This window comes from Meriones unguiculatus, chromosome 4, assembly GCF_030254825.1.
Source record: "Meriones unguiculatus strain TT.TT164.6M chromosome 4, Bangor_MerUng_6.1, whole genome shotgun sequence".
NCBI lineage: Eukaryota > Metazoa > Chordata > Mammalia > Rodentia > Muridae > Meriones > Meriones unguiculatus.
The window spans coordinates 26,365,025-26,387,537 of NC_083352.1; the positions used below are offsets into that span (position 1 = coordinate 26,365,025).

The 22,513-nt window shown below is 38.7% G+C and overlaps 1 protein-coding gene across 1 annotated transcript in view; it reads right to left on the minus strand.

Moving 5' to 3' along the window:
• The window catches only part of Tnks (tankyrase), a 161,092-nt gene that overhangs the window by 84,932 nt on the left and 53,647 nt on the right, over positions 1-22,513 (minus strand). The window contains exon 3 of the mRNA XM_060381612.1: positions 19,931-20,026. Within this exon, the coding sequence (XP_060237595.1) occupies positions 19,931-20,026 (96 nt within the window). The remainder of the gene's footprint in view (positions 1-19,930; positions 20,027-22,513) is intronic.

Consider the following 22,513-nt stretch of genomic DNA (forward strand, 5'->3'; position numbering starts at 1 on the left):
TATCATCATGATGACTTTAACAGATTTAAGTCAAAAATTTGTCTGAAAGGCTGAAAAATTTAAATCCAGGAGCCAATTATTTCCTTGGCATAGGCAGTGCCTTTCTCTGCTTTATATAAATCTATAGTTTCTAATGATGGAGTCTAAACTGAGAAACCATCACATCTTACAGAAAATGACTTTGGAGGCAGGTCTATCTGAGGGCAGATGAAGGAACTAACAGTGACCCACAAGTTCTCTCAGGAAAGGCACACAACCTATCATCCCAACTGGCCACCAGGGACAGAGAAAGGGAGAGGGAGGGGAGAAAAGAGGAAGGGAGAGGTACATGTATGTGTGTGTTATCAATCACTACAATTGAGTTGCAAAATAAAGTTTATCCATTTCTCCCTTTTAAAAACCAGCAGGGGGAAAAAAAAGATGAATTCTCAGAAAAAAAAATTTTTTTTAATGCATATATAGTGTTAGGAATATTCCATGGCACTAAAGCTCTTGTGAATACATTTCCAATAATTTACCTTTTGTCAAGGTAAGTAAAATTCCATATACCATGGAAAATACACTTTCAAGAATTCATATTTATGAACAGAGCAGACACGCTTTTGTTAGTACATGAAAACACACCCTAGAGGGCAGCATGGCCAGGGTCTTTCCATCCCAGTGCCTGCACCACCCAATACCTCAGCCAGTGCTAACACACTAAATTGAAGAAAACAGTTGTTTTGTTTCTATCTACCAAACCCTACAAACAAAATCAGCAAAACACCCAATACCTAAATGCTGAAGAAAGAATCTTCGTCCTGAAAAATATTTCTTCATGTCCCACCAGCAAATAGCACTGAGGCTGTGTCAGCAGTTGAATAAACCAAGCTGATTATTACAGTGAGGGAGAACTCTCCCTGTGAGTTAAGCAAACCCAAGTAGAGGGTGAGAGAGAGAACCAGCTTGAGTACTTAGGCAGTGGCTGGGGTTGTAAGTAAAGTGTCTAAGGAAGAAGAGGTTTGTTCTAAACTGGTTGCAATTACAAAATAGGGACAAGCCCATGACTAAGTACAAAGGCAGCTGCCATTCAGACAAGCATGGTGAGGAGGATATCTGGAATATACTGTCAACTACACAGAGGCTCTCTGTTCACCTCTCTTAGCGATGTTATATTTTTTTCCAAGTGCCCCAATTAGAAACTCATGTGACATGAAGTTGTTTAGGTCTGACAGGGGGAAAATATAGCCTACCTATATCAAGAAAGTTCTCATATAAAAGATGTTATTGAGTTAGCTGTCCTGTGACATTCACAAGTGCAAAGTGGATCATTTGCATGCATTCATGTGTGTGTGCATATGAACACATACAAACTTAAACATAAAATAATAAAAATAAAATTTAAAAGATGCTATTTTATTTCTCAAAAGGAGTATTTTTATTCTTGCCAATTGCTTGGAAACAATTTCTTAAAAATTTAACATGATAATAGTCTCCAGAAAACTATTATCATGGCCAGTTTAGTTCTCAAGCATTGCTAATTCCACCACACCACTAAACAATGACCATAGCCATGGGAAAGTGATGCTAAGAATCTTGTAAGACCTTCTCTGGTCCATGGGAAGAATAGTCATGTAGAAGGAGTTTCTTGTGCATTATATGAATGCATCACCTGTCATTTAAAAAACCCATGGCCTATAGCGGAAGCAGAAAATAGGAGGTGGGAGTGTTTGGAAACCTTTACTCTTTTGAAACTTTCTTTGTAGATGGCATGAGCACTTAAACTCACACCTCACTCATCTGATCTCTAAAGGTTCCAGAGCGCTCCCACCCTCATTTCTATCTTTTTTGAGCAAAACTTACAGAAAATTTTCTGCCCTACGCTCTGAATGCTGATTTTTGCCTCTTTTTTTTTTTTTTTTGGCAAGGCATTTATATAAAACCTTTTCTTTCTAATTTTTATTATAAATAATATCAATATCCTTATAAATCTTAAGGCTTCTAATATATTTAAAATTTTCTACTTCACATTTTCAAACCTATTTGTTGGGGAATAGCTTTACTTTCATTTTTGTTTAAATCATCTATTAATTTTAATAGTTTTTTTCTAAAAATTGTCACAAAGAAATTGAGACTGATATTTCCCTCTCTTTTCTATCAGAAACAAATCACATAAGCTATCACCCAATAACATATTTCCTGTGTCATAGAAGACAATCATATTAAAGCACATGGATATGACTCTTAGCCCTTTCCTCTTTCAGAAGACTGGCTGCTTGCTTCTACAACTTGTTAATTCACATACAGCACATAATATTTCAGCATAATATTTGGCCCCCAAATACTTGAATAATATTGACATGGTGTCACAGTTAAATAAAAGGAAACACAAAGGGATCCAAGAACTTTCTATGAAACTGTTTGTTGAGCTGTTAAATGTCTTTAAAGATTCAGACACTGAGAAGGCTGTATATAAATGCACCCTCACGACCAGCAAGCAGTACCACAAACTTCTGAGATGACAACACTAAAGAGGTTTGAATATTGCTTCCACTCTTAATTGGATTTCTTTCTCTATTCCCAGCTAGCCTGTTTCCAGATATCATTATTCATATTTCTATTTGGGATGTTCACTTTTCTTTTGCAAAAACTATAGGCAAGAAATTATTTTATTTTTCTTATTAGGTTTTGAAAATGAAAAGACTAATTTTGCAAACAAGTGCACAAAGGCACTGCTCTTCTGGAGACGCCCACCTCTGCCTGTTATTGCCCCTGGCATTCTAATAACTTCTTAAAAACAACAGTCATTTTTGTGTCCTGTCAGAAGCAATACATCATTCACTCTCAGTGCAATGGAGGGTTAGAATAATAGAAAAACAACATATGGAAAGATTGAACATCAACAGAGAAAAAAGATTCCTTTTCATTCACCTGGGGCCCATTTCCAAACACTGAAGCGAAATACAGAACTAGAATTATAAAGAGCAATAATTTTTTTCTCACGAACAGGAAAAAAAAAAAGACAGAAACCTTGAGGAAAAAAGATAAACCTAAAAACTGGTAGATAGAATACCACTTCTCACCAGGAAGAAGGGCAGGGTGCTCGGATTGGAGGAGACAAGCCTCTCAGAGCTGCAGAGCCATGGACAGCCTTTCCACTGTATATGCTTCACTGATCTGGGGCTGATTTTCTATCCAATTAAGCTCCTAAGTACCACTTCCTTTAAGAGAAATTTCCATATATAAAATGATATAGTCCCTTCAGATAATTACACATTTTCTACTTTCTCTCAGAAGGAATTAAAGCACATCATTCCCTATGTCCTTTCCATTCCCTGTCAGGCTGTCAATTCAGTTGACTTCCGATGACTACAGTAAAAAAAAAAAAAAAAAAAAAGACTTGTCGGGGTTATGCTCAAATGTATAAAATCAAGACACTCTTAAATTACTGATATTCTAAGTAGGCCTGATCCATTCCTTCAGAAAGTACTGCTTGGCTCACAAATTGTAGTCATTCCCACAAAGCTAAGATGGCTAAAATTTGGTTTAAAAGCTTCATGAGCACTTGTCAGTATATCTAGTGTGCAAGTAGGGTAAGGATCCTTCAGGAAGGAAGTGAATACACTTCATTGCCGTCAATAAGAAATATAGACAAGACAAAAGGTACAGATAGCATTCGCTGCCAAACAACTTCAAGGAAGTAATTGCCTAGTAGTTAGCTTCACAACAAGACAAAAGATAAAGAATTAATAACTGTGACAGTGCTCATAAAATGTTCTGGCCTAAAATGACAAGGAAAGTTTAAATTTCATTTATAATTGAAAAGAAACATCTAATTTTGAGACAATAAATACAAAGGACCACTGATGTGGTTGGAAGGAAAATGTAAAAGGACGGAGAAAGGAGACTGAGTTTTGTCTAATGCAATTTAAGAACGCTGGAGTGAAAAGTAGAGAAACTAGTACATACAATGATTATATACCCCAACTAAGCAGCGACCCCTTTCTCTTTCTACCTAGTAATGCTTTAAAACTTCCCAACGAAAATAATTTCAAACACAGAAAATCTCAAGTCAGTACAGAAGACTCAGGCCTGCCAGGCCCACCAATTTACACTTTTCTGTCTGTGAGCTTTCATGTTCTCCACATGTACGCATCTGTCTTTAACATTTTGGGGCACATGCCCTAGACACACAGGAACTGTCTTGTCAGGCACTACCCACCCCTGCTTACACAGAAGATTTGTCTGACTCTCTCATTGGTAATGTTCATTTTGATTACCGAACAAAGCACTGTCAAATTTATGGGCAGATATGTAGAAATATGCAAATATATGCTAATCAAATGTGGTCCCCAAGATTTAGTGGCCCCACGTGATGTCTGTCCTTACCAGTCTTTACTGCGATGGAGGGTGGAGGTGGGGGAGGGGACTACACCTGGGATACAAAATGAATAACTTGTAATTAATAAAAGAAATTAATTAAAATTTTTCAAAAAGAAATCTGCTCTCCTTAAAACCCTTTTTCTTTTGTGCTGGGACATAAGGTCACATTATATTCCAATAGTACTTAAATGTGACTATTTGAAATACGGACAAGTTTGTCTTGTGTTCAGGACCTGGGGTTTCCTCTTCATCCTTTAACTTTCTTAGTATGCATGACAGACTTCCTGAAGTTAAGCTTGCAGCAGAACAGTATTCTTTAGGAAATAACCCTGGACTCATTACTTTGCTAGATTTCTCATGTTTTTCCTCTGTCTACCTGCCCCCAAGACTTCCTCCCAGGCTTCCTCTCTGAAACTTCAACTTTCTTAAATATTGCCAATTTTATTATTTTCTGATGTTTTTTTTCTCCCCGTGGTTCATTTTACAAAAGGAAAAAAGTTTAAAGTGATTAAAAATGCTTCATTATATGCCAGGAATCTATTTCTTCCCAAGAAAATCCACCTCAATAGTTGGTAGCTACAAAAACAAACATCTCATATAGTCTGTGGGACCAGGAATCAGGGAATGGTTAGCTGAAGACTCTGACTCAGCATCTCAGAGCTGCATCTGAGCTATAGGATGGAGCTGCAGTATCTCGAGACTGGAAATTGATGTCAGCCCTCTCAGGATGTGGCTGACAAGCCTCAGGGTGTCTATTACCGACTGTGGTCAGACACTCCAGCGCCACCCTATAGGCTTCTCTACAGAGTCACTCAGAATACAGAAGTCTGCTGTCTCTAGAGCAGAGTAATCCAAGAAATGACAAAAACACACCGTAGTAACATACCATAACTCTGGAGAAATAAAGATGTCAAAGACAAGACACAATGACTACATATTGTTTCTTAAAGAAAGAATTTCACATAATAAATACCTTTCCATATTCATGTCTCAAAAGTCTACCTTGAGAACAACCCATTAATACTTCACAGAGAACTTATTTTATGTATGTGAAATACTCTATTGGACACACATAATACTGATTAGTAGCCATTTAGGTAGCCTCTATTGTTTTGTAATTGCCAAGAATAGATAACCCATTGCTTTTTCCTGTCATTTCCCACTATGACAGTCTTACTATGTATCCCAGGCTAGCTTTGAACTCATGATCTTCTTGCCTCAGCCTCCATGTGCTAGAATTACAGGAATGTGCCACTATATATGGCCCCTTAATTAAACTTTTAAAATGGCTTCATGATGTATTTTTTAAGCACTTGATGTAAGTGATATACAATAGTCCGTAATTATCACTTGCATCCCGCTAAATCTAAAAAAAACAGAGATAGCAGTACATAATTATGCAAACAGCAGTTGATGTTAAAAGGGGGGGGGTAAGCAAAACAAATTTTATGGTAGAATCTGTAAAAAAAAAAAAAAGACGTAACTAATAGATAAAGATATAAGAAATGATAAGCCGATTTTTAAAGGTCTATGAAAAGGTTCAAAGTTCAAAAGCTATTTAAAGAAATTGACTTGCCAGGTGTTACTGGAAAAAAGTTATAGGTCAAGATCCACTTTCATAAAACAGTAGAAAAAGGAAATTATACTTGAGGTAATACTGCATTAATGCTTTATCTCCCAACTATGATCACTATATTTGGGTTATACAGGCTAGTATCTTTGCTCTTCTAACGTGTTTAGCCATGAAGCACCACATGTCTGCATAATGAATACAGCAAAGGTTCTGTGTGGGGTGTGCGTGACTATGGTAAATCTACATAAAAATTATTGTAAAGCTATGCGTTCTCAACCTGACGGGATTTGGAATTACCTAGGAGACACAGCTCTGGTCATGTTGGTAAGGGTGTTTCCACAGAGATTTAATGGAAAGGAATGGCCCTTCAAGAATGTGGGCAGCTCCGTAGCATGGCTCTAGCCTGGCTCTATAGAGCAAGAATGAGGAGAACATGGGCTGCCCACTAGCATTATCTCTTTCTTATTCCTGACTCACACAGAATGTGACCAGCCCCTCACCCCCTCACTCATGGCTTCTCGCCCATTAAAAAAAAAAAAAAAACAACTGTTATACTGTGATAATAAATCTGTTCTAGACTAGCAATAAATATCCATCTACTGACTGATCAGTGAGTATTTTATTGAGGGTTGGGATCATAACAATGAGCAAAGAGAATTCCACTTCTTAATCTAATACTAGGAGGGATGAGAGTTAGGCAATAAATAAGTAAATGAAATCATTGCATACAGGAACAGATGGATGATGGAAAGAGTAATGAGCTGTGGCATGCATACACACATTTCCCTTTATAATCGACTACTGCCTCTTCTAACCATTTAACCTCTACCCTGTTTAGATATAAGCACGTTGCCAGTGAGAAAACCTCTTTAGCAGAAGGTTTAAGCTAAGAGCACTATGTCTCCTGGGTCCCAGTAATTCCTGATCTAAGGCTGTCTGAGGCTGATGATCCAACGGCTTTCTAAGCAAGCGGGTGTAACTGAGTCAGCCTTCTACTAGCAGCTGACACTTAGATACTAGAGCATGCTGGGAGACGTTACTACACAGGTGTTAGCACAACAATCCCTGAAAATTATTAGACACATAAGAAGAGATCTGTTTGAAAGCAGTTTTGGTTTTCAAGGCAGCATTAACATGGTGCACCATATACTGCCACAGATTCCGGAGCCTCAGGGTAACCCTCTACAGCGACACTGGCACTGTGCACAGCAGGGCTGGAGCAAAGCACGGAAGATGGCATTCTGCAAAAGATCCACTAGTAAACTCTTCAACAGTAAGCTGGGAAAACTTTGTTGCTAAAGTTGCAATCCACCATGAACTTTAAGTCCCAACTACTGATGGACACTAACTTTGAAAACCCCTAACTGCTCCGCCAAGTTGCATATAACCCTTCTTCACCCCAAATGTAGTAGAACTGCCTCACTGAAGCTGGTCCTGGAAGTCAATTCATCATACTCACTGTCGTCCGAACCCTGTCCTCAGTCTCCACTCCTCTTGACCTTGTGGACTGGTGGCCAATAGTTCCCAAGAAAAGGGGAGACCCACAGTACGCTACTTACTTAAATTATGAATTAAATTATAACTATATAATTGGCAGTGCCTCCTCAAACCTAAATGATCTTTCCCATAATTTTACTATTCAATAACATCAGTTTTTTTTTACTGATAAAACTTTCATGTCATATATTCAGTGACTTTTTAGGGTCTCTAGGAATTAGCTCTTCAAAATTAAAAAAAAAAATGCTATTGGGCTGTTTTAATCTTAAAGCTGAGCCAAAGAGTAAATGGAATTGATAAAACAGCATAGAAAGAAGTTAACAAAAAGGGAGACTATGGGACTGAACTTCCAATCCTGTTAACAACTGATAAAGCATTAGGCTATTGATAATTTTTATTTTTGGTCACAATTAGTAAATGGAACAGTAAATACCAAAATCATAATTTTACTTTTATTTCATTTTAAGAACTAAATCATTCAACAGTCCTATTCTCTATACTACCTGACTAGTGTTCATCATGATCCAGTATTATTTCCTTTTAATTTACTTGGATTCTAAATGGAAGACAGATGTAGAACATCAGGAATATCACAAAAACCTATGTTGTTCATTCATTTTTACATAAAACTTAAATCGCCATGGAAACAAGTAACAAGAGTAACAAGTAGAAATGACTGGTTCAAAATACTTTCAGAGGACTACAGAGATGTCTCAGCCATTAAGAACACAAACTGTTGTCCTAGAGGAGCCAGGTTTGGTTCCCAGAAACCAGGTTAGGTGCCTTACAACCACTTGTAACACCAATTCAAGGGTCCAACACCTTCCCTGGCCTCCTCCTTGGGCAGTGGCATGCTCGCGGCACATGCTCACACAGATATGCACAGATACACATAAATAAAAATAAATCTGTAGGGGAGTAGGAAGGGATGGGTAGATCTGAGAGGAATTAAGAGAGAGGAGTTAGCATAAATATAATCATAATATATTGTATAAAATTCTCAATGAACATAAGAAATTTTGAAAAAATAATGTTGCCAGTCATTCATGTTGCGATTCAAAATGATGCAGATATATCAACAATATCAAAGCCAATTCCAAAGTAATTTTTTTGTGTGGGTGTTCTGACTGCATTTATGTTTGTGCCAGTGCATGCAGAAGCCAGAAGGGGGCATCAGTTACCCTGGAACTGGACTTACAGATGGTTGTGAACTATCATATAGATTGGTGCTGAGAACTGAACCTAGGTCCTCTGGAAGCAACTGTTCCTAACAACTAAGGTATCCTTCTGGTACCTAAAAAAATGTTTTTATAAAAATAAAGTAATTGTTTCAGAATCTCTGGGGAAATAGAGTAAATGTTATTTTCCCTATTACTATCACTTAATATACCTAGAAAAGTTACAAGTAACACATCAAACAAAAATAAAAGAACTTTAAGAGGTAGACAGAGACTCAACCAACTCGGGGCTTTAGTGTAAGGAAAGACATGGCATTAGGTTTCCAAGCTCTTCTAACTCCATATATCCCAAACCTTATGAACTAAGAAGGCTCGCAACCTGGAAATATCAACTGCCATCATTAAAATGACCCCTATGTCTCTCTAAAGAAAGAACTAAGCAGAACCTATAAAGACAGCCAACTTCTGCACAATGACCAGCTTTCTCCAGCCAAGAACTACCCATATCTAAACTCCCTTCAAACACTTAGCTCATCCTACCTACCACCAACTAAGAGCCAGTGATGACCTAGCGGTCTAGAAAGGAACAAACGTCCACTCACTCTGCTTTGGGTGACTAACCAGGTAGGAACCTAGACTCGGCTCATGTAAGAGGCAGGACTCCCACATCTTGCGGTTCTTTACCGAGAGCAGAGTAAAATTGAGGTACAGGAGCATAACACAAAATGCGTAGTGTCAATAGAAAATTACTTGCTACAATAAGAACATTATATGTTGTTGATTATTAATATTTACTACTTATCTTTTAGTTAAGCAGTGGTTATCCCTAAACCAGCTGTGTACCCAAATCACCACACAGAGACTAGAATGTATTTAGTTAACCTAGAGCAAAATGCTGAGCAATGATTACTCCATCCTAAACCTCCAAGACCACATAGTTTCCTCTCATTCAGATCTCCCACATTATACTTGCTTTTAGTCATATCTTAGGTGCGGTTCATCTCTCCTGGTGATTCCAAGTCCTCTCCTGCTGATCTCTGCTTTTCTATTCTTCCCACTGGCTTTCTTCTCCTGCCCTCCAGACCAGGATGTCCCAACCTATTCTCTCCCATTGCTCAGCACTGTGGCCTGGTTATTTTATTGACAATACAGAGAACAAATGGCGGCATGTTTACACAAACTTGAGACAGGTGATGCTTCTTATGCTTAGAATAAGCATCACAATGCAATGTTCAGATTGAAACCAGATAGTGAGGTGGAGAAATCAGCATTTGAATGAACAAGGGTAAATTATATACATTCCACAAGAACATTATACCAACAATTATAAATCAAATAAAAGAGACAATCAATGCTCTATGGTTTCTTATTGCTATCCTAACAAATTATTATAATATTGATAGTTTAAAACACATACTAAAGTTCTAAGAGGCAGAAATCTACCACAGGCCTTGGGGAAATCTAAATTCACCAATTAAAATAACAGAAACAGGCAGAAAAGTAGAATAATGCACAATTAATTTTGTGTGAAGGAAATTAATTCCAATATAATATATTGGCAGGTTAAAAGTGAGTAGGTAGATAAATATTTTACAAATATGTTTTAAAGCACTAGAGACTACATCAGTATCAGTTAAGTAGAATTTAGAATAAAGAAAATAAGAGACAGTGCTGACATAATGAAAATAGGGCCAATTTCCCAAGAGACATGCTATCTTAAATAGGCTGCAGTACATTTGAAGCAAACACTGACAGAACTTAAAAGGAGGCAGAAATTTACAATTTTGGTTAAACTTTTACTGCCACTCTCTTAATTGATTAAGCTAGAGAGAAAATTAATCAGGACACAGAACAAACACATCTAGAATATGTTTATCAACCTCATGTTCTTTTATCATACCCACAGAACATATACCAATAATGCACATACTATGGACTATAAAAAAACCAAAATACAAATGAACAAAAACCCAAAAGAGTTAAAAATGAAACAGTACTTTCCCAGAATTCAACTGAACGTGAAAACAACATAAAGAGGTAACAGAGAACCTCTATATATTTAAGACCTAGAGAATAGCAGTAAGTAGTCCATGGATTATGGAGAAATTCTCAATTAATTTTAAATGATATTAAACTGAATAAATGAAAAACCAAAAACAGATCAACATTTATGAAACTTCTAACAGTGGAGGCATGCTGGAGGAGACACACACCTGGTCAATTTTCTACATTCTTACTTTAAACACCCAAGAAAAGCAGAACAGGCTCAATGTAGAAAGAAGAAAAACAATAACGTCAAAATGAGAAAACACTTGAAACTAGTAAGTTCTTTTAAAACATCAGTAAGACTGACCAAGAAAAATATCAAAAAGAAACACTGTCATTACTGAGTCTAGAAGGACAACTGCCTATAAAATACAAGAAAACTCTAAAGAACTTATAAATATATTTGAATTTACTTGGATAAAACTCAGCAAGTCTTTGAAAGACAAACTACCAGGAGTCACACAAGGAGGTATATATTAAAACAATTAAGGTAACAATGCACTTAGGCCCGAATGGTTCAGAAGTTTATTCTAACAAAAAAGGGGGAGAAGGATATATAAAAAAAGCAAAATTTCATAATCTCCTTAAAGGAAAAGGGGGTGGGGGTGGGTGGGAGAAAACCAGCGAAGGGAATGCTTCTTAAATGTGTTCAGACTTCCCTAGGTAACAGGACATAAAGGTGCTAGAGCACAGCAAAGTGCCCTATGGTGTTGGTGTCTTACATACACTGACTATCAAATCTCCTTGTGATCTTTGTACAGTTTTACAAGATATGAGCACTAGGGAGGGTAGTAAAGAGTACAGGGGTCTTCTTGTACTATTTGCTACATTTGCACATAAATCTAATTTTAATCAACATCAAAATTTCAAGGACAATGTTGGAGGTTGGTCTGGCCCATGTTACTAGCCTTCAGGAACTGGGTACACCTATCCCTGTTGTATAAACCTATCTGATTGGCTAATTAAACAGCCTGTACTTGAGCAGCGCAGAATGGGTTAACTGTAGCTAAGGTTCCGGGTTTGGAGAGGACAGACGGAATCACAGGAGACAGATGGACAGGAGGAAAGAGGATGCCACGATGGGTTAGTGTGGAGAAAAAACAAACAAACAAACATATGAGCAAAGAGAAAGGACTCCAATAAGGGCGTGAAAAGGCCCAGATAAAGAATATAAGCAAGTACCATGTGATTATGGGTGAAAGGTAGTCCAGTTGAGGAGGATTAAGGCAGATGGCATTGGATGAGGGCTGGGAGATGGATGGTGAGGATATTGAGACTGTGTGAGTGAAATATCTGCCCAGCCCAAGGTATATAAGGCCATTATAAATCCAACAGGTGTCTGTGTCTTATTATTGTAATAGCAGGTTACAGAATACTGCTGTGATAATCTCAGGGCTAGTAATAAACATTATATAGCCCAACAGCTCATTTTTTATTTATTACAACAGACAGAACTAGTAATATTACAAAACATTAATTAATAAATATAGCAGATAAAACATTAATAAATATAGCAAAACACTAATAAATTCTAGCACCATCTATATACCATATAAGCAAATGGAGCTGGGATATAGTAAATCACTTGCCTAACATTATGAGTCCCTGGGTTCTAATGTCCAGTACCACAATGCCCTCCACAAAGCAAAAAAGTAATGATAGCTTTACTATAATTAAGTTTATAAGAACCATTTAAAGTAGCAATTTGACCAAAGTTCTAATCTAAAATGTTACAGAACTGCTAATTTAATACCAAAAATCACAGTACTCTGAAAGTACACATAACAAATTACTGGTCTTCACAACACTGTTATTGATGAATGGAAGCTCTCATTTGGCTTTGCTTTATGCTTCTTAAAGGATAGCGGTCTCAGGCTGAGGGTTAAGCTTCCGATCTGACAGCCCGGCTGTATCCTCAGCCCAGGACTCTCTGACACAAATAGTGGATGGAGCTCACGCTGTCTTCAGGCTTGTGATACCCATCCTTCACCCTCAAAGCTCAAAACTATTACCACAGGTGTGTGTCACCATTTGGTTTTGGTAATATAAGCTTGATTACTTTAATTATATGAAGAACTTGAAATACTTGAGTGCTGGGTCATCCAAACAGACAGAAATTACAAAGTAATATGTGTATTTCTGACAAGAACTCTTATAAGGCCTATTTACATTATTTTACCTGCTTCTTATTTAGCAATAGCTCAACTGTCTTAAATATCATACACACTTAGGTTTAAAAGGCAGTACATCAACTGTTAGCAATCCAAACCATTTTTTTAGAAAGAAAATGTATTAAGATTATGACTTAGCCAGACATGGTGGCACATGCCTTTGATCCCAGCACTCAGGGAGGCAGAGGCAGTCGGATTGCTGTGAGTTCAAGGCCAGCCTGGTCTACAAACCGAGTCCAGAACAGCCAAGGCTACACAGAGAAACCCTGTCTCCGAAAATCAGAACGATTATGACTTGTGCGCCAGAAAGATGGCTCAGCTGTTAAGAGAACCTGCTGCTCTTTCAAAGGATCCACATTCATTTCCCAGCACCTACACAGTTGCTCACAATGGTCTGTAACACGGGTTCCTGTTGGTATAATGTTTTTGTTTTTGTTTTTAATGTATACACCTCACCCCTCTTCATTCAAATACTGATTTCTCTCCCACCCTACCCCCAACTCTCTGGTTTCAATCCGGATATTGCATTGTGATACTCATTCTAAGCATCCTGTCTCAACTCTTGTGTAAACCAGACAAAATAAAGCAACTAGATACAATGTTGAGCAGGGAGGAGTCAGAGGACAGAAAAGGGGAGGAGCCAGAGGACAGGAAAGAGGGGAGGAGCCAGAAGGCAGGAGATGAGTGGGAGGAGAAGGGGCTAGAAGAGAGCTAGGAGAACAGAGCTGGAAGAGAGATCTTGGAGGACGTGGAGCATGAACTAAACCTAAGATTTCACAAAAAGCAAGTATAATATGGGAAATCTAAATGTTAGGAAACTGAGGGCTTGGAGGTTTAGGAGGCAGTAAATATTGCCCAGCCTTGTGTTCTAGGTTAACTAAAAACCCAGTCTCTGTGTGGTAATTTGGTTCTACAGCTGTTTAGGATTAACAGCAGCATTACCAGAAGATAAATCAATAGTAAATATTAATAACGTCCTACAACAGGTTCCTAAGGATCCAATGCTCTCTCTAGCCTCCACAGACACCAGGGCACACGTGGTACAACGACATATGCAGGCAAAGCATCCATACATATAAAGATTTTTTTTTAATTTACGGTTATGATATGTCAAGTAATTATCGTTTCTGTCATTATTATTTGCTCAATTACCAATAGTTAGACCCTGGACATAATTTTTTTTTAAAGATATAATTATTTTATATGTATGAATGCTCAGACTGCATGTATACCTGCTCACCAGAAGAGGGAACCAATATCACTATAGATGGTTGTGAAATCGTGTGGTTGCTGGGAATCAAACTCAGGACCTCTAGAAGAGCAGCAAATGCTCTTAACCTCAGAGCCATCTCTCCAGCCCCTGGACGTACATTTTTAATCTAATCACTTACTACATTATAAATCCTGAGTTCAATCTTTCATTCTGTTAGCACAAGCAAATAAGTTTCAGGTATCAACAAATCGATGAAGAAAATAAGATTAGTTAATGGAACTGGGAACAAGACAGTGAGACAAGCTGAACCTAACTAATGAGCCACAAAGTTCTAGAACTGTGCTGACTTCAGACACACAAAAAAGAGCCCCTGTGTCTGAGAAACAGCAAGCATCCAACTATGGTGAAAATATGGATCAGAAAATAAAAAACTGAAATATGCAACATCGAAGCAAGATTGTGACAGGTCACAGCCATAGAATCTGAATTTTATCCAGGGGTGATGAGAACGTGTTACAGAAGGTTCTAACCAGGACAATGGCTTATGCTCTGTAAAGACTACTCCAGCTACAGTGATGAGAAATGAGATTCAGAGACCCATGAAGTAACTGCTGTCAGGGAAGAATGAGGATGAAGATTTGGACCCCAAGCTGAGGCAAAAGGTGGTGAGAAATTGTGCGCTCCAGCAACCTGAAAGTACAGTATGGAGACCTCACTACCAAGAAAGTGAGTAAAAAGTGTTAAGAAAAGAATGAGAAATGTTTACTCACATGAAACCCTAGTGCTCAAAGCTAAGCAGGCTGAGTCCAGATCACCAAGGACCTCACTAATTATTCCCCTCACCTAAAAAGCAGCGAAAAGCAGTGGAGACATACTCTGCTGATTTATTCGCCAGACTCTAGGGCCTGCACCAGATCCTCAACAGAGTGTGAGATGGGGAGCCACAGCTGAGCGCTCTGTGGCACTGGGAGGCTGCCCAGCAACCACAGCGGAGGACTGCTTTAGAAGTACAGGGAGTTCAGGTTACAGTTTCTTCCTGGTTTGGCTTTGTTATTGTTTTGGTCTTTGAGACAGGGTTTTTACTTTATACAGAGAAGCCTGCAACTCTCTTAACTGGCCTAGTTGACCTCACATTTGCAGTGAGTCCCCTGCCTCTGTTTACCAAGGGCTGTGATTACAAGCGTGAACAAAGTTTACTTAGTTTTCAGGCACCTTTGTGCAAAATACCTTTCTTCCTTATTTTTGTTTCCCAAAATCAACTGCGAAGGTACTAGGGCCAATTACCAGGCCAACCTTCTGACCAGAGACTCACACAGTTCATATTGTAGTTCATTGATCTTGTCAAAAATAAACATTGCTTGGGTCATCTATCCTTCCCTAAACTTCCATCTTAATCAGCTTTCACATCTGCCTGATTCAGTGTTCCACTGGCGCCCTCTATCCTTTCCACTGTGTTCCACAGATTTCACTTTACATGGGGGAAAAAAAAATCCTCCTTAGTTCAATTAAGAAACAATGTCTTTTTTTTTTTTTTTTTTTTTTTTTAATTTTCCAGACAGGGTTTGTGTAGCCCTGGCTGACCTGGATCTTGTTCTGTAGACTGGAGTTCACAAAGATCCACCTGCCTCTGCCTCTTGAGTGCTGTGATTAAAGGTGTGCACTACCACTGCCTAACTAACAATACCTTCCTAGTACACACTAGGCATTGCCATAAGGATACCACATGCAACACAAACAAGCCTTCAAATACATCAAAGTCAAGATCAGAAACACTTCTATGTGCCAAGCCTAAATATGGCAAAGAAGCACAATTTTGGTGAAATTGGTGATTTCAAAGTCATAAGGATGAATAAAAGCTAAAACTGGGGTCGGTACAGTACTTGTCTGTAATGCACAAAGCCCTGGGCACAGAGGCATACTCCTGTAAGCCTAACACTAGGGAGGTGAAGGAAGAAGGCTCACAAGTACAAGGCTAAACACCAAGTTCAAAGCCAACCTGGGAGGGGGGAAGGGAGAAAAAGAAAGAAAACAAGAGACAAAAAAGCTAAAAATAATCTCTTGAAATGTTAAATGTGAGGGAATTTACTGAAAGAACTAATATGTCCATGGAAAGAAAAATGACAAAATTAAACGCTGATGTTGAAGACTACTTAAGCCTCCTGAAATTATCCATGCCACTAAATCAAACACTGCATATTATGTTTGAGTATCAATCATGACCAAAGCGCAAACATATACATACTTTATTCAGTACTATGTAACATATGCTGCTGTACACTAGCAGAAAAGGTGTTACTAAAAAGCTATATAAAAGTACACCAATACCATCTTTAAGGGAGAATTATGATTTCTTTTTTGTGCTTTTTTTTTTGGGGGGGGGGGGGGTTGAGACAGGGTTTCTCTGTGTAGCCCTGGCTGCCTTGGAACTCACTCTGTAGACCATGGCTACAGGATTCGGCCTGCCTCTGCCTCCTAAGTGTTGGGATTAGAGGAATGTGCCACAACCACCCAGCTTTTGTGCTTTTTCTTATCTCCCTCTATTTCCAAACGTAATTTTTATAAACAGAAAAAGCCCAAAATGTTACTTTCAAAAATCCATAATTATTTAAAGCAGATGCTGCGACTTATAGCCAGACTTTGGGCAGAGTGCAGGGAATCTTATCAAAGAAGGGGGAGATAGAAAGACATGGAGGGTACAGAACTCAACAAGGAGACCAACAGAGGCAATAAATCTGGGTACAGGGGTCTTTTCTGAGACTGATACTCCAACCAAGGACCATTTGTAGAGATAACCTAACAATCCCTGTACAGATGTAGCCCTTGGCAGCTCAGGATCCAACTGGGTTCCCAAGAAAGGGAAACAGGGGTTGTCTCTGACATAAACTCAGTGACTGGCTCTTTGATCACTTCCCCATTAGTGGGGGCCAGCCTTACCAGGTCACAGAAGAAAACAATGCAGCCAGTCCTAATGAGACCTGATAGGCTAGGGTCAGATGGAAGGGGAGGAGGACCTCCCCTATCAGTGGACTGGGAGAGGCATGGGAGGAGAAGAGGGAGAGAAGGGGCTACAGCTGAGATACAAAGTGAATAAATTGTAATAAATAAAAAAATAAATTAAAAAAACCCATAATTATAACACATCAAATATCTTATTTGATATTTAAATATTATGTTCAAAATTTACATAAACTTTTGATGTTTTATTTTGTTCTAAAAACAACACAATAAACAAACAAACCCACAATGGCTCTAAGTCCTCCAGCTGATTACCTAGAACACAGGTAATTTAAAACACAAAAACCTTTAAGTCGTCTATAAACCTAAACTCAAATAGTTCATCAAATAGTTGAACCAATCTTTCCAATTAGCCATCTCTTTCAAATGCCTATTGGCACTATCCAAAACCAAGGGTAAGTGGTAGTTTAACTGCCACACTGACAGCATGTGTTTGCTTTGTATAGCAGTCTTTATATATAAAACAAAATCAAACACAATTTTAACATTATATAAAGAGATTTAATCTTCATTAATTTGCTTTAAGGTATACCTGCATATTGTTTGGTTAATGTACCGAACTCGTAACAAATGTTAGACTACCAGAAAGATGTTCAGCACCTAAATGCAGAGAAATTAAAGAAAGAACATCACTCTCAAGCTATGTAATGGTACTATAACTGATTGGAATAAAAATGAGACTCACGTAAAGTTAGTCTAACACCTCCAGGACATTCCTCTCAAGAGCCACCTTCACTTTCCTACTGTCAGGATTATAGGTATACGTCTCTGTGCACAGGGTTGTATGTATGATAAGCAAGCACTCTACCAACCCCATCTTAGCTTTTCTTCATCTTGAGAGTCTGAGACTGCCAAAGGTGGGTGTGCTAGGGAGTGAACATGGGCTTGACATGTGCTAGACAAGACTGGGCTCTGCCCTGAGTCCACTTCCCTTTGTAGAATCGATGCTTAATCTTTATAAATTTAGCTTTGGAAATAATATTTCCATCATAATTCTATCAGAAAGAATTCCTTAGAAACAAGCCTGTGTGAGCAGAAAACCAGGCTGAAATAGCTTACCCGAGTATTTCCATGATGGATATTTTTTAACATGAATGTATAAGTAGAGTAATTTTTATTTCCAAGAAAACTACTATTCTAGACTTTTTGTTTTAAATTACAACTGAAAGAAAAACTGTCTCCAAAATATTTTTAAAAAGAACACTATCGGTAGCGTTTGAACAATATTGGTAGTTTTGTTACTGAGAAAAATGCAGACCCTCCCCATCTAAGTGCAGTGGAAAGCTAAACAGTATCCAAATCAACATTAGACGTGCTATCTGTCCTCTGGGGCACCCCAGTCTCTGTGAGCGAGTATGCCACAGCTCTAGCCTAAAATGATCTTCTCTGACCTGCACTTCAATGAGGAGATGGCTTCTTATGGTTAATAGCTTATATCGAAACTTATGTCTTTCAAAAAGGAGAAATATAGTCCTAAAGGCAATGATGCATTAAATGCACCTAACAAATGAACAGGCAGGCAGTGAGATGGGGAAGAGGAAAGGTCAGGGGGAGGACACTCAGAAATACAGTCTTGCTTGGCACAAACTGTAGCAGCTTCACTGAATGGAGCTGTTTCCATACTGTATTTCTCCTCTGGTCAGACACCATTAAAAGCTGCTATACTGTTGTGCGTGATTCGTTAAGAAGAGACTGAAGGTTTCCGGACCCAGGCAGGTCGGAGAAAAATCAGGTAGGCCTGATTTCATCATCTAAAACTGTATTTGTACTTAAGTTTACCTACACTGATTTAAACAGCTTTAGCCCTCTGGAATATGCTGCCCTAGTTCAGCAACTCATCTAATCTTTAATTAATTGAGAAAAATCAGATTACTCTGATTCAGCAGTGATTATATTAATTTTAGCACAGTGGGAAGTTGTCTTTCCATGCAGGGTAATTAAGCAAAATTCCATATGTTTTAAAGCTTTCTGTACATAAATGCCTTTCATTCATCTTACAATCTCTATTAAAAGTGCACAGCATGGACTGAACTTAAGCAAGAACACAGATCTATCTCTTCAAGCAGGGCAAATTGAAAAGGTAGTTAAGAGTCACTTACTTCCACACAACCTAAAACAATACTGTTAGCACTGCAGTGACAAAAAGGCTGCAAATTACAAAGGTCAGTTAAGTAAAAGAGGGCAAAGGCAGCAGAGCCTGGATGCTGAGAATAAAAACAAAAATAGATCCAATGCAGCATTCTGAGAATGAAGATCAATGACAACAGCAACTCAAGATCTAGCTGTTAAACAATCTTGCAGACGAGGGGACGAGGGGCGCTTTCCACCCCAGCGTCTCCTCTGTGCTCATTCTTGGCACTGACTTTAATAAAATTAGTAAGCCCCAAATCTGCATTGTTGGAAGTAAAAGGACAATCTACTGCCCCAGTTAAAAAACTTGGCTATCATGATAAAAAGTGAAAAGATGTGATAAAACATATAAAAGTGGACAGGGAGAGGATGAGATATTTAACTATTGATCCTGGTGATAAGGCAGCAGGTTGTCTTTCCAATGAAAACTACTTTTACAGTAACACAAATGCCCTTGTCTGATCAACAGTGAAGGGCTTAAAAAGCCAGCCGAGAAGAGGAGGTAGAAGAAAACTGTGATGTAAGCCATAAAGCTGACAAAATATGAGTAACATTATGATTTAATGCTGAAATTCTTAGTGCTATAGGCAGTAAGGCTGATGTATATACATATATATATATAAGCACAATTAAAAACACAGATATTTCAATCAATAAGGTATTTAGTATTTTCTTAGCTTCATTAGTAGAAAACAATTCAGTGCATGAAAATCTTATGAAATCAGTCTGCTGGCTGTTTCCTTACCTGTGAGGACAGCTTTTGCTGAAGGATCTGCCAGGTCCAGAGCTGATTTCCCATCAGTGTTCCGAATGTTTGGATCCGCTCCGTGCTGCAGCAGCACTGTGCAGGGAAAGCAGAAACAGTATCTTACCTCGGGGATACAGAGATTATTTACTGGTAAGTGTCGCCTCGGCATGGTGTAGGCATAAACATACATTGCACAATTTTTTCTCTTTCAAGAAAAGAAAAAAGAAAGAAAAGGGAAAAAAGCACTGCAGCAAAGGATCTTCTCTAGAGTAAAGCAAAGCTGGTAACTTATGGTACAGTATTATCACATGACTTGACATCATAAACATGAAACTAGAAGCTGGCCCTGGACAGTCCCGCTCTGCCTCCCGAGGCAGCAGTATGGGAGCTGTGTGCGTGCTCACTGACTCGCTCTAGGAGATGTGCTAGCTGAAGCTGCCCTAGCTTTACTACCACCGTGACTGCTTGTTGCTGCTGCTGCTGCTTCACTGCTCAATTTCCAAACGCTTCCTCTCCTCAGAAGAGTTGTAATACTGTGAAGGCTTTCCGTGGCTCGCCGCTTACATATGAAACTCACCATAAACACGCTGGCTTGCTTCCAGAAGTTTAACAGACATGGTAATGCGTGCAACTCCAGCTCTTGCAGTCATGCTACAAAAAAGATCTCCTATATTATGATCCTCCATCAGATTTCTAGAACTAGCAATCCAATCACTGAAATGCATGTAACAAAACTATTTCATGAAAAACAGCTACAGAGAACTCCTTACGAGTCAGAACCTCTTATAAAAGAATGGCCAGGTAAATAAAATATGGACATGACACTTTGTTAACCAACTAACCAACTAAACGACCTCAGCTATGTAACAGCAGACTTCCGAAGACTACTGGCATGCTGCTACCCATCTGATATTTAAACTAGTAAACAGGTAAGCATCTTTAGATACCTGAAATCCAAAGATGTGAGGAAAGTGAATATTTCTGAGCACCTTTATAACCACACAAATAAAAAATAACCACATCTGATGGCCATGACAAATGAGCACTTAAGTATATACTAAATCACCTTCAGGTTTTATATACATGGTATATGTGAAACACAAATGAATCTCAGGTTGAGACCTAGAGTCCAACATCAAAACATCTCATAATATACTTATGTAAACATCACCAAATCCTCTCATTCTACATATGTGGAAATATTCCAAAATCCAAGACAGGAGTGGGCCTGAACTCCAAAGTACTTTGGTCTCAAACATTTTAGATATGGGATATTTATAACTTACATAAGATCTTTGGGACTGAAATGGTGGCTCAGTTGGAAAGTGCTTGTTATAAACATAAGGACTTAAATTCTGATCCTTAGCACTCACATACAAAGGTGGGCACAGCAGCATTCATTCATCTGCCATAAAGAGCTGGAAATGTGGAAAGAGAAGGATTGCTGGAGCTAGCTGGTCATTGTCTACCCCCAAATCAATATATTCCAGGCTCAGGAAAAGACTGTCTCAAAACATACAGTGGAGAGAGACTGAGAAAAAGCATTCAATGCAGACTGCCTGGCCTCCATACACACAGGTTCTCTCATGCATGCAAATACACTAACAAGCAACTATGGATACATACCCCTACTGCACCCCCTACACGCACACGCACACACACAAGCACACAATATTTAAAACATTCAGTTACAAGCTCTGAACCACTACTGATAACCCTCAAGTTTTCACTCATTCTAAGTCCAACACTGAACATTCTTTTGGAATGTTTGGAAGGTGATCTTCATCTTACTAAGCACTGAGTTAGGCTTATAAAGCCACTCTTTCTGTGATGCATAAGCCATCAAGTCTATGCTACAAAGGACAGCTGTCTGAAAGTAAGCATTGACATCTCTCACCCGGGTGTTTTCACACTCACAGTATTAAAACTAGCCATGCTTAAGACGACGCAAAGAGAGCTTGCAGACTTTCTCCAGTCATCCTCCTACATCCTCCATCTAAGCTACACATCAGACGCTTGCTCACTGGTGTTCACGGCAGCACTTCTCACAGCAGCTGAGTTCGGGACAACCTGAATGGCCTTCAACAGGGAAATGCACAAAGAAAAATGCGGGTCTCCATAGTTTCAGCCAATTATACTCTAAAATAATAAATGGAAAATTCCAGAAGAAGTAATTGTAAGCTTCAGAGCATGCTCCATTCTGAGTAACCTGCTCCATCCGCCCAGAGGTGAAGCAGCCATCTGGCCAGTGTGCTCACACTTCATGTACTACCTAGCCACTAGTCACTCAGCAGTCGTCTCAGCCGGCAGATCAATGAGCATAGCGTCACAGGGCTGACAGTAAGTAGCCCTGATTTTACTTAGTAATAACCTCAAAGACTAAGCGTAATGACGATGGTGGCTGTGATTCAAAGGTGTCAAAAGCAGCTTAGCACAACAGATTTTCTTTAAATGAGATGAAAGTTCTCAACTTACACAAAGAGAAAAATGTGTGTTAAGATCTATATAAGGACAAAGCTATCACGGAAACTGTGAGGAAGGGGAAGAAATCTACGCTGGTTCTGTTGCTGCACACCTAGG